This window comes from Poecilia formosa, unplaced genomic scaffold (assembly GCF_000485575.1).
Source record: "Poecilia formosa unplaced genomic scaffold, Poecilia_formosa-5.1.2 Scaffold455, whole genome shotgun sequence".
Taxonomy (NCBI): Eukaryota; Metazoa; Chordata; class Actinopteri; order Cyprinodontiformes; family Poeciliidae; genus Poecilia; species Poecilia formosa.
In genome coordinates this window covers 38,208-56,316 of record NW_006800394.1, presented here as the reverse complement: position 1 = coordinate 56,316, position 18,109 = coordinate 38,208, and the positions used below count along the sequence as shown (strand labels likewise).

Sequence of the window (18,109 nt, the reverse complement as noted above, 5' to 3'; positions counted from 1 at the left end):
TCGCAGCTGCAATTATGGAATGCTGCCATCTGGGATCCCCCAACCCAGCATGTCAGGCTGGGACACGCAGACGGGACGCCACCCACAGACACACAGGAACTCCCTGATTCACCGTGCCATTACTGTGCTGCAGCTGCAGCTGGAGATGCTGCTGCTACTGCAGCTGCTGGAGATGCTGCTGCAGCAGCAGCTGCTTCTGGAGATGTTGCAGCAGCCATGCTGCTGCAGCAGCTGCTGTGCTGCCTAGAGACAAATATCTGACTCATTCCAGCTGCTTTCATCTTCTGCTCACATCTCAGATTAAATCACAACAGGGATTTTTTTCAAACAGAGTTTTTTGCTCTCGGATGTTTACTGAAACGCTGATATTGGAAACCTGGAGAGATGGTTTACTTGAAGCAAAGCAGAAGATTCCCACTGAGGGCGTCGGAGGAAGCGAAGCTGATTTAAAAGCAGCAGAAGCAACAAGAAATCAGAGATAATTAAATTTGAACGTGTCGTCGACGTGTCCTCCCAGCTCAGCAGGAAATCTTCACTGAGCTTCTCAGACATCAGATCAGCACCAACTGAACTCATACAGAGAACATTTATCATCCACAGTAGAGTTAATTATTGTGTTGATGAGGAAATGTTTTAGTTTGCAGCTGGAAATAGCTGAAAATCAAACATTTAGTTGGCAAAATAAATCATTTGCTTGCTTATAATATTTAGCTAAATATTCAACATTAAACTAAATATTTAGTTAGTAAACAAATTAAATAGCTAGGAATGAAGCTAAATATTTATCTTGAGGCTAAATATAAATAGCAGGAATTTATATAGAGATTTGCAATATCCAGCTTTTATTTTGATAGTTCACTTCTGATGAATTCGCATATTAAGAAAAAATGTTTTTTTCTTACTGAATCTTTTGTTTGGAGGTAAATATTTGGTCTACAAACTAAATATTAAGCTTGATAATTAAAAGTTTAGTGTAAAATTATGACATAAATATATGAACGAAAAATGAACCTGATTTTTCCTCTAACAGGCTAAATAACCCAAATTATTGCTGTTAATTCTTGGCTGTAACTTTTCAAACAGCAGATCATTTATCGCATTTAAAGCTGCAGATTTTCTCCACAGCTGAAACCCTCGGACGTTTCTGAGGTGCTTCAGCTGCCATCGATGTTAAATGTGTTGTCATTTTGTAGATTTATAATAATCTGATCAGCAGAAGCGCTGGGGAAGCTGCCCGTAGCGATCCGGCCGCCTCTCTCCTCTCTGCTCCGACTTCCAGCAGCTCATCCTGCTAACAGCATCTGCTGTTTGTCATAATGAGCGAAGCTTTATTGCTGCTTTGTGCACAACATTAAACTTTGCTAGATATGAGCCAATTAGCTCTCCTCCAAGCTGCATGTAAACAGTAAAGGATGATTAGGTATTAATGTCTGTTTGGTTTCCAGCAGCTGTATTACAGGATCTCTGGCTCTGGTTTTTTACAGCTGAAGCAAAGCTCCACAGACAGACAGCAGAGATCGTCCTGCCTGTTATGTAAGCGTTGATATAAAGAGGAAACGCGCAGAGCGGCGATCTGAAGCAGCGGCGGAGTGATGTACCGACCGGTCGCCTTGTTCATTTTCTGCCTCAGAGATCACACTGATTGTCACGGCTGCAGATTTTCTATTACAGCGCCTCAGCATCCATCAGCAGCGCTGCTTTCTCACACCGAGCCGCTCGTCCACAGGGAGCCTGTCTGCCTAACTTGCGCCTTTATGGCCTGTTATTGCGGCGCTGCGGGGGGCTGGGGATTAAATATTAATCCAGATTACCTTTGTGACCCAGTGTGTAACAGATCCGCCCAAAAACTCTGGATGCCCTGCAGCTTTTCATGTTTGAACAAAGCAGATTTGTTTGGCCAGTGGGAACATTTTGTCTTCACTCAGCGCTTCGGAGCCGTGTGCCTCAGGTGAGCGAGGCTGCTGCTTATTACACGTTTCACTTCTGATTCATTTATTTGCTCAATAGAGAAAAAAATCATGACAGAGTCGTGGAGGAAATGGCCCGTGAGAAATGTAAGAACGACGTGTTGGCAGCCATTTCTGAGCAGGAATTTCAGCAGACGAGGTTCAGGAAACTGCTACTGTTGCTAAGCAACAAATTACTTTTGTGGTAAAATATCCCCTCCCTGCCTCCACAATCTACCTTCAGTAACAAAGCAACTAAACTGCAAATGGGATGGTTTCTGGTTTCAGTACTGAGACTGACACACTGTCGATGAGGCAAAACATTATGACCACTGACAGGTGAAGGAAGGACTCAGATCATGTCCTTTTCGTGACGCCTGGAACTCGTGAGGCAGCAAGTGAACATTTTGTCCTTCATGTGGATGAGTTGAAGGCAGGAACAACAGGCAGCGCACGGACTCAACTGGGTCTCACCGAGTCCAAAGCTGAGGGATTTTCTGTGGTCTGTCTGTGGAAAGGCCAACAAAGGGCCGATGATGAACCAGAGGCATCGAAGAGGAGCTGCTGCAGCTGGAACTGATGGATGAAACGAGGTGGGAACGAAATGTGTCAGAACCGTCGGTTTGTTGTCATGAAAACCTGCAGACCTTTCTGGACCCGCCTGTGTTCAGGGAGGTGGGAAAGACAAGCCGGCGGAGGCAGCATGATGGTTGGGGAAATGTTTCTCCATCGTCAGGTCTCGCTCCGCCCCGTTAATGTCTGGGTCGGTTCCAGTCGGGTTGGGTCTGTGTGTTCCTCACTATGGACAGCATCTCAGAAATCTGCCGGTGGATTTGTTCCTTCGGTTCTGCTGTAATTGATAGAAGGTTTTGGATCTCACGGTTTGGCCATAAAATTATACATTTTCCAACTGCTTTGGTCTCGTTGCGGGTAGAAAATGGCGGCTGATGATGTTGACTGAGGCGTAAATCCACCAGGAAATCACCGAATCCAGTCTGGTGCCAATCAAATCAGTTTTCCATCTCGTTCCATCCAGAGGTGGTTCTAAAAAATGTTGAGGAACCACACTGGATCCGCAAACAGAGACTGATCTGCCTGTGGAAGAGCTGGATACATGGAGAAGGAGCTGCTGAATCTCTGATCCAGGAAAGTTTTAGCAAGCACAAGAATCTGCTGCCAACGTCACGGATCCAGGCAGACCAGAATCCTGGATGCATCAGCTCACTGCATGTCGTCATAATTTACTGCAAACAAACGCTGAAGCAGTTTGGTTATGGTGTGAACGTGATCCGACCTCAATCCGGATCCAGGTCTAACCCACAAGATGTCCACTGATTTATGTTGGAGCAAACAAACTAGTTAACGATGATTTAAAGACGGTTCCTCACAACGTCCTCAGATAATCTTTGGGAACCAAAGGGAAACATCTGACCAACAGAGACTGAATCTTTTTCTGTGTGGAAAGAAACTGAACCACCTGAAAAAAGTCAACAAACTCGGCAATAGATTCTGACCAATGTGAGAAAAAACCCTGAGACTTTCTGGTAACAAACACCAGGAGGAGACTGCAGCCTCTCCTGGCGTCACGCGTTGGGTTAGCAGCTGTTTCTGCAGTTATTGTCACTTTTAGATTTAGTGTTTCTGATTGTAACTACACTGAGTTCATGCCAAGAGCCTGGCATAAAGGACTGACATGTGGAGAAACTGTTCCTGTACGGTGGAGGAGTCGGGATGCTGTGGACTCGATTTTTCTCCTTGAAACACAAAAACCTGATGAGCTTCAATACTAAACAGAAAATGTTTCGTCTGAGTCCCAGAAGAAATGCTGTGGGTTAGAGGAATACGAGTCGACCTGTAAGATTATAGGAGAAGTTTGGTAAGAAGAGCCAAGAACTGATGATTTGGTGAGGAAACCCTGGATTGTTCCCAACTCGGTGAATATAATTACTTAACGGTTTCATCTTTGTTGGGTCTTGACGGTACAGGACGTTCTATGGTTCTTTGACGTTACTGTTAATTTGAGTACAGATTTTAATCCTCAGTCCATCCTCAGCTGACACTGACAGATCCTCATTACTTCCTTCCAGCTTTTGCCTCTGCCTTTTTTCCCAGAATGCATCAACAGGTTGAGCCGGACGCCGGCGATGGTCGGCTCTGAAGGCTGAAACTCCGTCAGGCGGTTCGCACACTGAAGGTGAAAACAAGGTTGCAGAGCAGCTGCTTCCCTCTGATGTGTGAAGAATCCTGCATGGGTCCATTTCGCCATCCGTCATGGCTGTGTGCGTCTCCATGACGACTGTGGCTGGGTTGTGTAATGCAAGTTTCTCTGTGGTGAACAAAAAGAAACCTCTGGAGGGCGTCACAGATTGACTCTCTGTCACCTGTTTTCCACCAGAGGAGGACGGACAGGTCTGGATCAGATCGGCCCAAACGCCGCGGCGTCTCCCTCCTTCTCTTGTTGTTGTTTTCCATCTGAACAACCGTTAATCATTGCTTTTGCTTTTGTCACCATGGAAACTGGACTTGCTGCATCCCTCGCAGGTCTGGGTTTTTTCTTTCACAATGCCCGTCCACAGCGGTCAGCCGAACATAAGGCAGAACCCACATCTCCCACCGATCCCCATTACAGGCTGGGAGGTTACATAACCCGCTGCTCTGTCTGAACGTCTGGAGACAAACAGAACCTCTCAGAAACCAGTCCGGCTCTGGAGCCTCTGGGCTTCCAGCCTCACCTGCACCGGTTACATCTGAAGCCCTTCAACTGGAAAAACAACGAAACCCAGAAGGGAGAAACAGAGATCAGTTTACCTGACAGGCTCTAAAAATACCACCAGGTTCTGCAGCAGCTTTTGTTCCTCGACTAAAAACATCGATGAGGGTTTTCAGGGTTTAAATTCACATTTGATCACCTTTCAATCGATCAAACACAAAATAAATGACGGGGAACCCCAGATCTGCGCTGCTCCTTAAAGGCTCATCATGGGATGTCAACAGATGAGAGGAAAATGAAAGCAGAGCAGGGATGAGGGCTCGGTTCGGGTCTGGAGTACTCACTGTGATCTTGGTCTCCTTGACCTCGGTGATCTGCCTCTTGGCCGGCGACACGGAGCCGGGGGGCTGCGGGGCGAGACAGGACGGATCATCAAAACTCTCCTCTGTGTCAAAGCTGGCTTCCATCATCATCCCGCTCACCTCCTCCTGCTGCTCTGCTCTGGGAAAGCCTCGCTCCGCTCTTTCCCTCACACACACACACACACACCGAGACTGCCTTCCAGTCTCACACACTGCAGCGCGACTGGAGAGGAGCGGAGTCGTGTTGTGGGGAGGGGGAGAGGGATGCTGAGGAGGAGGAGGGCTGCAGAGGGAATGTGACGAAGTCTAGCCTCCGGTTAAGTTGCTGTCACTAAAGTTTACGGGAAGGAAAATCTCCCCCATCGCCCAGATCTCCAGCACCTTGCCTCAGCCACGCGCCGCCCCTTATGGGAGTGAAGACCACTGAGCTGCAGGTGCTGGAGAAAAGGATCTGTGAAGCGCTGGTGACTGAGGCTGCGTGTGTTTGAGCTCCTGAAGGGTTAAACGTGACGCTGGAAGATGCAATGTGCTTTTCCTTTCCTGCACTGATCTGACATCCTGACCCAAACACAGAGGACCGAGCGACGCCTCACCTTTGCCGTGCAAAACATGGCGGCTGGCCGCTCCTACCGCCACATGCCCAGAGTTTCCGCCGATCCGACTTCCCGCCGTTCCCAACGTGAAATCTGACTTCGGTCGTCCTGTTTACGGGCAGCCTCTGCCATGTGGAGCCTAAACCTCAGCCGCCCGACTGTCCGTCCATCGATTCGCCTGCTTGTGATCGCCCGGCGGGGCCTCGGCCCAGGGGGAGTCGGTCACGAGGGTTGGCATGAATTGGTGTTGGCCCAGGTTCATGTGAGCAGCGGGAGCGGCCCTGCTCAGAGCGGCAGAGATGCTACTGAGATCCGAAAGGCTTTTCACACGATGAGCTGCTCTGATGATTTACACTGAAGGTTGGAAACATTGAGGACTGTTAATGAAATAAAGCCTCGTTTTCTCCTCTCCACCGGGTGTACATGCAAATAAAAGTCTTTCTGAACAGCCTGGAGCGAGACGCTCAGATTTTCTCAGGTTTTTATTTTGCAGGCATCCCTTTGTATCATGCAGTGCAGAAGACTTGGTTTCCCTTTAACACGCCACAGGAAGTTAACCATGATGCTGATGAGGGAAATGACTCAAACTGGTGCACTTTATAGGAAGACATTGATATTCTGAAGGTAAAATAAAATGTTTGGCTTTCTCCCCCCTTACAGATGAAGTTCAGACCATAAATCTGCAGAATCCCAAACCTAAAGCTTTCTGTGAACATAACCAACATTCAATTTTTAACAGTTTTCTTTATTGATGAAGAACAACGATGAGAGCATCGTACCTGATGAGGCTTCAGACAGACTGGCGTTACCCGTTTACACGATGCAGGGCTGCTGGTGCTCTCCAGGGATCTGCTGGCTGAAAAAATCACAGATCATTTATGAATGCAAGGTTCAGAAATATGTGGCCACTTCAGGCGACCTGAACATCTGCTACACCACAACGTTTCTCCTTTGTGTTTAAATTGATGCACTCAACTATTATAGTTATTAGAGCCTTTACTTTAATATATTAATTTCAGTTACTTAATCAAATTACAGCTTTATAAATGTGTAAGAGTTATAAAGCTTTAACACAATCAGTCGCTTCTGTACCTACAAAAGTCCTGAGCTGGAACCTTTGTTGCATGTTTCTGGTACGGCCGTAAATCTGACGCACAAACTACATCCGCCAACAACGAAGCTCCTTCTCTCTGGTCAAACTACTGGGGGTTAATTTCTGTTTCTAAACGATCTGATTGGATGCTGGAAATGACTATTGCTGTGTTGAAGTTGTAGTATAATGAGTTTAACTATCAGTGAAGCTATGCTAGCCTAAAATAGCATCTCAAAGCTAAACAAGTAGCAGCTAATGCTAATGTTGGCATCCACAGTCCAGATTTCTGAAGAAACTCCATGAACTTTGGTCTAATCTGATGGCTGAAGAACAGATTAAAAACCATAAATATAAAAGCTGCTTATTTTGTCCAAATATAGTTTTCAATTAAAATGCAAAAACTAATTATACAGAAAAATACAAACAGAAATATATTTTACTACGGAATTAACATCCAAACAATAACTGTATAAATTCAGCCCTAATCTGTTTTTATTCTAAAACTGAATGTAGGAAAGTTTTCCTGCAGTCAGTCTGAAGATGAACCGTGATAAACTGTTAGGAATTAGACAACAGGCTCATTTATGAAGCCATTTCTCTGGGTTCTTGTTTGTTTACTTCCTGGTCTTGCATCACATCCTGTGTTGGAAATGTTCCTGGCGGCCCGGAGCGTTCGGTGAACCGAGCCTGGCTCCGTCCTGCAGCCTCCGTGGCGGTTCCCCTCCAGCCCTGGTGATTCATGAGCTGTCCAGTCGCTGCTCATCAACCCGGCCCGTTCCCAGCTGAAGGTAACCCAGAGCCAAGGCCGCACAGCTCTGCTGCATGGAGCCGCAGGCTGCAGGGCAAACTCAGATCATTTCACTTTGCTTACAGGAGCAAAGAGAAGCCCATGACTTCACTTAACCTCCGCCAGCATCGCAGTAGATTAATGTTTTTCTGACACAAGCAGCTCTGCTCAAAGAATCCCTGCAATAAATATGAGATGAATTGGCAGCTTTCAGGTTCCATGTTTGCTTCTGTTCACACACAGAACAGGAGAAAACAAGACCTGCTCTTTCTAATTCCTGTTACTCAGGTTCAGTAACTCACTGGTTTAATGAGCAGAAAGACTTTCAGGTAACTTCCTCGTCCTTCACCGGAGAGAGGCTGAAGTCAAGTCCAGGATGTCTTAATGACCCCAGCAGGTTTACAGCCCAACGAATGAAACGGAGGATGCCTGTTCTAATTTACGAGGCTGATAACTGCTGGAAGGTTTATCTGCAGCCNGCAGCCAGCAGAACCACTGCAGAACCTCTGCAGCCCGGCAGAACCACTGCAGAACCTCTGCAGCCCGGCAGAACCACTGCAGAACCTCTGCAGCCCGGCAGAACCACTGCAGAACCACTGCAGAACCTCTGCAGCCAGCAGAACCACTGCAGAACCACTGTGGCCAGCAGAACCACTGCAGCCAGCAGAACCACTGCAGAACCTCTGCAGCCCGGCAGAACCACTGCATAACCACTGTGGCCAGCAGAACCACTGCAGAACCTCTGCAGCCCGGCAGAACCACTGCAGCCAGCAGAACCACTGCAGAACCACTGCAGCCCGGCAGAACCACTGCAGCCAGCAGAACCGCTGCAGAACCACTGCAGTTTGGTTTGAACCCAGGAAGATAGTTTTGTGTTTTAAAAACCTCACAAAGGTCATTAAGGTCACGTCAAGATGTTTCTCCAGGCTGTACAGCTACACTGAGCAGGTGAACAGAAAACTGAACAGATCAGGTTGAAGATGAATCACGTTTTAACGAGAGAAAACATTAAAAATAAGGAATATTTTCTTTTAACCTGATCTTCAACCTTCAGATTGGAGCAAAGTGTTTAGATGCTGACATTAACGGTAGCTGCTACATGTTAGCATGTAGCAGCTGCATGTAGCTAACATGTAGGCTAACTCCTTTTAGCACAAATTAAACACATCAATAGTCTTTTGCAGCGTCCAATCAGATCGTTTAGATTAGCCCTCAGTGGACCAGAGAGAAGAGGCTTCGTCGTCCATCGCCGTTAGCCATGGTAAATATAATTATCTTTTAATTAGTTGGCTATATTTTATCACTTTTTGTTTCTGATTACCTCTATTTTATAATCTATTTTTTACAGTATTTTCATGCAGCTGTCACAGCAGTTTTCATTTACACTGGCCTGTGTTTCATGAAGTAATCACCCTTCCCAGGTGATTACCTCCCTGTTCAGTCGCTTCTTTTGTCAGATCCTCTTTATTAAACCACTTCACCTCCATCCTGGACCTGCTGCTTGTGTTTGGGTCCTAAAGGCTCCACAGTCATGACATACTGATGTAAAGTGATGCCGTGTTCAGGACACGCCCGCTTCCCGACGGCGTTTTGTTCCGGAGGTTCCTGTTCATCCGGAGCAGCCGCTCAGATCGCAGCCCGTCAATAAAACTCTTCCTCTGTCAGCAGCGATGCTCGTGTCTGACTAAACGCTGACAAACCCCCTGCAGCCGGCTGCGTCCGCCGCTCCTTCCCCCTCGGAGTGTTTGGGCGTCAGCCAGCAGCAGGAGGACAACCATCTGCTCTCTGACTCCGTTCGCCGGCTGAGCAGAGATGCTGCAGCCTAACGAGCCTCTTGCTGAGATTTCTCCTCCAGTTGTGTCCCTGGAGGATTGGTGACTTACTGAGTTGTCATGTTAAACTGAGTTGAAGAAACTGGAGATCTCCAAACTATTAACCCTTCACTATCTATTTAGAATATATCTGTGTTTTTATTGTTTTGGGTGTTTTGTCACTTTGTGTTGTTTTCCAGTTCTGTGTCCAGAACCTGGGGCTGAGGAAGAGGAGGCTGCTTTCACCATATGGTGAGGAGTTTGTGCTGCCAGCTGTCCCTGCGGGGCTTCAGCTGAGGAAGAGCGGCGCCGCCACCATGTTTCCACTGGAGCGGGACTGATGGTCGGATTACACACAGTTTGTTTTCAGGTTTCCTGTCTGACTCTAAGCAGGTTTTATGGGCTGTTGGTCTCAGAAACAAACGATGAGTGTTTTTATCGATGTGTGGCCTTCGTGCAGAAATCAGCATTTAGCATTTTGTTCAGAAATGTAATCAGAGATCATCCGACTCTGCAGAGAGCAACTCTCTGTGAAATGTACGAGGATGAAGAGGATTTGTGTTGTCACTGTGTTCAGAGAGGCTGGGATGGAAAATCAGCTACTTCTGAGTTTGAACTGAGATGAAATGAATCCATCCATCTTGAGTTTCTTTCAGTCTGTATCTCCTGATAAACCGACAGCTTCATGTTTCGACTGAATTGTTTCCTCCTGGCTGCAGATGAAGCGTTTTGTCTCTCCTGCCATCACTCGCTAAGAAGAAACAAAGATTTTTTTCATCATTTATTCTATTTTTCAGATTTTATTATTTTGTTATTTTTCTGGCTGGGAAGCTTTGGTTGATTCTAAAGATCAGATAAATGTCTTCCTGCCTCAGTGTCGTCCTGAAGACAAGATTAAGACGGTTTTCCTCCTGATGGTCCGGTCGACCCGGTTCTACTGGAACCAGAACATCTGCTCCACCACCTGCTGCTGTGGTTCTGAGTCAAACCAACCTGTTCCCCTCCTGGCCTGTGGGGGCGCTGCACCAAGACCCACTGAGGGAAACGACACAAAAACCTCTGAAGACGCTGAGAGCAACTTCCTTCTTCACCAGATGGAAACAAGATGGAGGATTTTAGCGGTTGGAGGATTTCTCTTTAGGCTAAAGACCAGGAGACATTTCTGCTGCTAGCGCTAGGCTAACACGTTAGCTTTGGTTGTATTTACCCAGAATGCCCTGCGCTGTAGTCCACTTCCTGCTTTTGGAGCGGTCTCTGGTCCGCTTGGCGTTCACATTCAAACTGAACCAGAGTTGAACCCAGACGAGGTTTGGAGGACCAGAGTTAGCTTAGCATTCATACCTCACCAACCGAACCGGACTTTATAGGTAAACGGACTGGAGTTGGATTAAGCAGACTGAATATCATGACCCGGTTTAACTCCCGGTGGAGTCGGTGGGTATGTCAAAGTCACCGCAGCTAGAAAACTTCTTTATAAACGTCCCCAGAGCTGAAAGCTTTGTCCTGTCAGCTAACAGCCACGTCTTTAACACGGTAACAGCTTTAAAGGCTCATCTCTTAATTAATCTTTCACATTATTCCAAATCCCACCAGCATAATTGCAGCTCTGGAGGGACTGCGTGCCGATATTCCAGCTGATCCCCTTTGTGAAAACGTCTCCATTAAATGACAGCCGCTGACAGCGACAAGCAGCTTTCTGAAACACTCTGACGTCTTTATAACTGCCACATGCTGAGCTGCAGCTCCCTGAACATGACACAACAATAAACTAACAGAACGACAGCGGCTGCTGCAGCACCAGGCTCCGGATATAAATATAACTCTAATTTCTGTCTTCAGATGTGCGTTTGAACTGTGAGTTTCTGCAGCCTCCGTGTTTTCCTCCATAACAGGCGGAAACACAGAGGCTGCCGTTGTTCCCAGAAGGGTGTGAGAGCAGAAACTTTCCTCCACCTCCTGAGAAACTGGCTGCTCCGCTTCTTCCAACGGAGCAAATCCAGGATAATCAGATTAAAGTGTGCAGGCCTGATGGAGCCTGATGATGAGGAGAGAATAAGAATGAGTCCAGTTCGCAGCTGGAGACGAACCCGGCTGCTTTATTCTTTATGTACGACACAAACATCTGATTTATGGAGCAGATTGGTTCAAACTATTCTGGACGTTCCTCTTTTCTCTGGACTCCTTCACAGAACAAAACCAGAGTTTTGGTTGGTTTTACCTTCACTGGGATGACGGTTCTGGCTCCCAGCAGGACGGAGGCGCCGGTCCGGTTCGGCCGCAGCGCAGCTCTGTGGACACAAACCAGCTTTACATGGAAACCATGAAACTTTACAGAGTGGTCCAGAAGTAAAATCAGGCAAAAACTTAAACAGCAAAGTCAACATGAACTGCAGGAAATGAGGAAATATGAAAATGAAAAGCACAGAAATCAACTTTTCCACTCTTTTGTTTTATACTTTAGTGTTTTGCTTCCATGCTTAATTAATTAAATACTTTTTTGTTGAAAAGGAGAAAGTGTTATTGACTAAATATATGTAAATAACATATTTCAAGGAAATGCATAAGAACTGAATTTTCTACAGTTTAAACAACTCAAACTTACATTATTTTATTTTTTCTGTTTAGTTTATTAATCTTGGGAAAAGAGGATTTAATTATCTTTTTAAGAAATAAGCCTTTGTTTTTCTTTTTAAATGTATTTTGTGTTAATATTATTGGGAAAATACTAAACTAAATAAAAGCAAAAAATAAAATCGCATGAGATTTTTTGAAACAAGGTAACGTAACTTTTTTTTCTATTGTTTCCATTTTTCTGGGAAATTTCTTACAAAAACTTGACAATAATTTAATATGAACCTAAATTTTATTTAATGCTTATAATTAAATGTTTATTATTCTAATTGTATCACTTTTGTTTTTAGGGTAAAAATGAATATTTTTTATGTTCTCTAAAGCAAGTGGGAAAACAGAAGCTAACAGATGTAGATGAAGTTCAGCGCTACAGAGAAAAGTAAATCATGTTTTTGATAAAAACCTGATTCGTTGATCTGCTGCTGAACAGCAACAACCATCAGTGACTAACAGCAGCAGGTTCCGTCAGAAACGAGCTGCTGGTTGGTAATGATTTGGTCGTTAACGCTGATAACTGAGTTTACTTGGAGTGGGAACATAAAACCTGCTGCTGCTGCATCATTAAAGTTTAGAGCTGCAGCACAGAGAGGAGGTAAGTAACGTGAAGGAGGGCCGGCCAAAGTTATTACCATCAAATGTTTCAGCACCGACTCCTCACTAAAACATGCTGCTGTTCAAGCAGTGAAAACGATCCAGTAACTGGATAAATAAATCCTCCGTATCGGCGGCTCCCCTCAGCAGACATGAAGGTTCCCGCTTCAGGCTGAGGACAGAAACGACTGCAGTGATTTACCTGAACCTGACACGCTTCAGGAAGCTGCTATCACTGATCTGTGGTCAGATAACAGCTGAATACAGAGGAGGAAAGATGTGCTGCTGTGCTAACCGCTCTGCTAGCCGCTGTGCTAACTGCTCTGCTAGCTGCTGTGCTAGCCGCTGTGCTAGCTGGTCTGATAGCTCCTGTGTCAAGCAAAGTGGGCGGAGCTAAGAGACGGAGGGGCGGGGTCAGGTGTGAGGATGAGTGGAAGGGGTTAAACAGGTGAGGTCAGAATGAGAGAAAGTTCTGCTGCCAGCTTAGCAAATTTATTGGTATTTTTAGCAACTTTCAAATCAGTTTCTGTTCCCTGGTCTCCATGATGCTGGTTGTTCTACAAACCTCCGTTAGCAACTGTTGGGTCAGAGCGATAAATTATTCAGGGTGTGTTTACACCTTGTTGACAGAGAGCCAGACTTATCTAATGATGCTGCTTCACTGCTTCCAGAGCAGCAGCGAGCTGCAGCGCCGCACTGGGAGAGAGGAGAGGAAACCTGAACCTACCAGAACAAACAGCAGCGACACCTGAACTAACTCAGGGCGTAAATTCACATTTACTGAGCAAAGAAATGATGAAAACATGAAAGAAATGATGAAAACATGAAAGCATCCACATGTTCTGGGTGATACGAGACTTAAAGCCTCCGGACCTGCAGAGGAACGACTCCACTCCAGAGGAAGGAGTTTATTTCACTTTCAATCTAGAATTTAATTCTTTCAGTAACGATTTCAGTGTCAATGAGCATCAAGTTGCTGACAGATTTAATCTCCTGCCTCCTCCCAAAACCCCCAGATAAAATGTAGCTGCATTAATAAAGCATGAACACAAACAGTTCCCTCTCTGTCGCTGAGCAGGAACAGTTTATCTTTTTAACCAGATCTCTTTTTCTCTCTGATTTCACAGGCTTGAAAGCAGAAATGCAGCCAGAAGAGATGTGATGTTTTAGCGTGTTAGAAAATCAGCCACGTCTCGATGTGAGAGACGTTTAAACCCTGATCCTCTGGGCGCTGCTGCTCCCCGGCCAGGATTAGCTCCTCTGTTCGCTCCGGCTGCTGACGAAGACCAACAGAAAACCAGGATGAAGATCACCGCCCCGCTGGAGAACACCACTCTGGTCGGTTGGCCCAATTATTATCAGAGTAAAAACATTAAGTCCCCCGGCCGTGTCGTTTAAATGCAGTGTTTGCACAGCCTTAATTTGTAATCCTGGGTTCGCTGACAGCGGCTAAAACTCAGATTTTTCACACGGTTTGTTACTTTGCCTCCAGGCTGCAGATGAGACTGAAGCAGTAATTATAGGAAGAAAGAGAGGAAGCTCTGCAGAGCAAAGACCGATGGTTAAATGAGATAATACTGATGCATTAGTCCAGCTGCCTGCACTTTGTTGGTCCTGCAAGTCAAAGTTACGTCAAATGGAAGTAATTTAGTGACTCCAACTGAAAACAAGTTAGAAGTTTCCTTTATTTAATGTATTTAAACATTTGGTTTGAATTTATCCCGTAAAAATGACGGTCAGATGAGATTGTTGTAAATCTTAGGTAACAAAGATTTTAATAAAGAGTGATTTCAAATTCTACAATTATTTTCAGATTTGGATTAAGGTCAGGATTTCACTGTGTTGTTTTTGATTCATTAATTACAAATATTTTAAAACCAGTAATCTTTTTTTTTACGTACAAAAGTTGAAAGTAGAAACTTTGTATTTGTGCGTTTCCGGTACACCGGTAAATCACAAACAAGCACAAACTATAAATATATTTGTTCTTGAGCTCATATCCAATAATTTAGAAATTAATTATTTACAGACTCTGCAATTAACCCCGAGTCCCACCTCTAATTTCAATACGAATCATATTATTTGACTCATTTATGTTGAGTAATTAGTATGTAAACAAATATCAAACCCACAAATAAACATAAAGTTAGAGATATAAACTTAATTTTCTGTCCATAAGAGTCTAATTGCAGCTCCTACCATGCTGTCGCTCTGCAGAAACCGAATGGAGACAGAGGGTCTGATGTCTGTGGCAGAGCCTGCAGCTGAACCTTGAGACGGAAACTGTTTCTAAATGAGCAGCTTCAGAACCATGAAGCAGCTTCAGTTTGGATCAGAGCAGACAGAGGTCAAAGGTCATTCTTCTGCAGTGAAACAAAGCCAGAAATGTTCTGGCACACAACAACACGTCTGTCCTGCTCTGGACTTTCCTCTGCATGTTCTGATCGAGAGTCAGCCGGATCAGAACATGAAGGCGATCCGTGTCTGAATATCTTACCAACGTCTGGACTTTCTGTTCAGAAGGTTCTGGAATAAACACTAACCTGCATCTGTAAACAACAAATAAAAATACAATTCAATGATTTGTATTTTATTCCAGATATAAGAATTTACATTGAATCAATTGTTGAGAAAATAAATTTAAAATAAGCTAGTTTTAAAACTTAACATGTCTTGATTCAAATGGCCTAATTGTGGTTTTGAAATCAGTAACTTATTCTGACCTATTGACCTTTATGTTACCTGTAGTCACAGCAGATGGTTTGCTAGGATCGTTTGAACTGTGGAAAACAATCAGGAGAAGTTCCAGCTTTTCACACTCATCTGTGAAAGGCCGTAAACACGGCAGGAGTTCCTGGCTTGAGAGAGGGTCAGAGATAGCTCCTGGTTGGATGAGCAAAGATACGCCTTATTTGAATAAATTAAAGATAAGAATACGCCTTTACTATAAAACTTTCTACACAGAAGTAACACATTAGATTTGCTCTTGCAACTCTCCAAAGACGTCTTTGCTTTTCTTTCTTTCTTCTTTCCATTTATGTCAGGTAAATGAATGTGTGTCTCTGTTGTTCTGCAGTTTCTGTTGTAAGTTTTTGCATTGTCTTAAACTCTGTAATTCTGTGACGTCAACATGCGGCCCGCTGAGAGGACCCGGGATCCAGAGGAAGAGAGAGCCAAACTTTTTCCAAAAGAATCTCTTCCTTAACACAATACAAAATATCAAGAATCATAAGAGCTTTGAAATGAAAACTGTAACAGAATATGAATCTCTAAACGTGCAATTAAAGCAAAAACAGAAGCATCTCTAATAGCCGAATTAAAAGTCTTCAGTTGACCCAGACTGTTTCCCAGTAGCTGATCATAATTACGTAATTTGGCATTTTGAAATTAAATTCGCTTAATAAAAACACGACAATTTTTTAAAAGATTCTCGTTTTTTCATGAAAAGTTTCTTCGCTGGTTTGACGTATTTTTAGCCGCTTCTGGTTTATTTTTGAAAATCTACAACAGAAACCATTTTTAGTGTCACGCCAGTCACGTGATCAACAACCGGATGTTGCCCCTGGCTCAACCCACGAAGAAGAAGACAGGAAATGGTTGGAGGATCCCGGCGTGGTATGTTTAATTACTTATTGCGAACAAAATTATTCATGTGTGACTGTTTATTATTTAATGGAAACACCGTTAGCGGAATATTGACAAGGATTTGCGCACATTTAGCAGCTTCTGTCTGCTAGTCGCTTCTTGTTCACATTAGCAGATATTTTGCATAATGTTCACTTTAAGCTAATTGTGCAAACCGAGTTGCAGAATTCCGAGAAGTTGAGAAAGAAAAAACAAAATTTATGAAGCTTCTTTTCAAAGTAGAGCTTTTTAAAGATGGCGTCTATAGTAGATTTCACATAAACAGAATAAAAACAAAGCACTGCGTTTCTAGGTAAGTCTGTTATTTGATCATTAATTTTCATTAATCACCCGCTGCGGAGCTCTCGGTTAGCGCCAATAAACATGAATGAGTAAGAAAGTAAAAGTGAGATTTTGGCTTCTTAGAATTTATATTTAAACTATTTGCTAAATTATTACACAGCTAAATGAAAAAAAAATTAATTTCTCTTTTTTATTTTCATCCATTTTAGAGGGAATTATGAACAAACGACTCGAAGCACAGCCTCCCAGTCTGGACTGGTTTCCTTCACTGGAAATCCGCCACTGGTCAGGTTATTGTTTCAATAATGTAAAAAAAAAATAACTCTTTGTTTATCTAATCTTTTATCACAGATCTATAGATAACATTGAAATGAATTTAAAGGGGCTGTTATTGTTGCAAAGTTGTGGTTTTATTATGATCAACAGAGTAAAATGAGATTGTCTGGAATTATTTTCACGCGGCTCAGATGGTCGGCCTCCACCTGTCAGAACAGAGTAAAGCAAACAGAGCATCTAAAATAAGCTTCACCTTGGAACAATCGGCTGATAGAAATGGGAAGTTCACAGGACACCGGCGCTTCAGTACTGACCAAACCGGATCGGAACCGTTTAGACAGCTTTCCTTGACTTTTCTATCCTGTTCTGCTGTTACTTTTCATCTGATGTTTAATTTTACTGCCTGAATATTTGGATCTGGCAGCAGGTTTTATTCAGCTAATCACCACAGAGTCTGAGATCCAGTTTTACAGTAACTATTAAATTAAAAGTAAGCTGCTAGAAGAGGTGCATGTGAAGAAAACTATGCCGAGCTAAATGAAATTAATTTAGAGCCAGATGGTTTACATAAAGACAACATATGCTGTCTGGATACTGAGACTGTCATACACAGCAATCTTCAGTCAGAGGCTTCTTCAGATGTGTTGGAAGACTGACTGCTGCTGGAGATCCTTCCAGCCCACAGCATCACTGTCCATAGCGCCGCTCTCAGGTCGTTTCAGTGAGTTAGAATCACTTTGAGCTCTGAGTTATTTTCTGAAACACTGAGGACTTTGTCCAGGTCAGGCTTCACCTCGCTGTGTCACCCAGATCAACGGCTTCACATCAAACCCCGCCCCCTCACCACCCCGTCCCCCTCACCACCCTGTCCTCCCGTCCCTTTGTCCTGTTTAGCTTGGAGCGCTGCCACCGTCTCTTTGTTAAAACAACTGTAACCCTCTCAGGCTTTTGTTTCTGCTGCAGCTGCCACATAATCCTCTAAAAGGAAAATAATCAATCCTCCTCAGATCCACGCTGTGTCACCCAGATCAACGGCTTCACATCAAACCCCGCCCCCTCACCACCCCGTCCCCCTCACCCTCCTGTCCTCCCGTCCCTTTGTCCTGTTTAGCTTGGAGCGCTGCCACCGTCTCTTTGTTAAAACAACTGTATCCCTCTCAGGCTTTTGTTTCTGCTGCAGCTGCCACATAATCCTCTAAAAGGAAAATAATCAATCCTCCTCAGATCCACTTTAAAGGTCGTCCGGACACCAGTCAGCCCAGTTAAGCCAGTCAGCCCAGTTAAGCCAGTCAGCCCAGTTAGACCAGTCAGCCCAGTTAAGCCAGTTAGACCAGTCAGCCCAGTTAGACCAGTCAGCCCAGTTAGACCAGTCAACCCAGTTA

The 18,109-nt window shown here is 44.4% G+C and overlaps 2 protein-coding genes and 1 long non-coding RNA gene across 3 annotated transcripts in view; 2 read left to right on the top strand and 1 right to left on the bottom strand.

The window, feature by feature from the left end:
* gas7a (growth arrest-specific 7a) overlaps positions 1 to 5,573 on the bottom strand; it is a 17,006-nt gene extending 11,433 nt beyond the window's left edge. The window contains exon 1 of the mRNA XM_007577784.2: positions 5,001 to 5,573. Within this exon, the coding sequence (XP_007577846.1) occupies positions 5,001 to 5,129 (129 nt within the window). The 5' untranslated portion in view covers positions 5,130 to 5,573. The remainder of the gene's footprint in view (positions 1 to 5,000) is intronic.
* Positions 5,574 to 13,516: 7,943 nt separating this feature from the next.
* On the top strand, positions 13,517 to 15,099 carry LOC107833794 (uncharacterized). Its single transcript, XR_001659558.1, has 2 exons — positions 13,517 to 13,862; positions 14,742 to 15,099. It is a non-coding gene; the product is annotated as an uncharacterized LOC107833794 (long non-coding RNA).
* A 688-nt stretch (positions 15,100 to 15,787) lies between these two features.
* The window catches only part of LOC103155918 (myosin-3-like), a 30,127-nt gene continuing 27,805 nt past the window's right edge, over positions 15,788 to 18,109 (top strand). The window contains exon 1 of the mRNA XM_016663902.1: positions 15,788 to 16,139. The gene's annotated coding sequence lies outside the window, so the exon portion shown is untranslated. The remainder of the gene's footprint in view (positions 16,140 to 18,109) is intronic.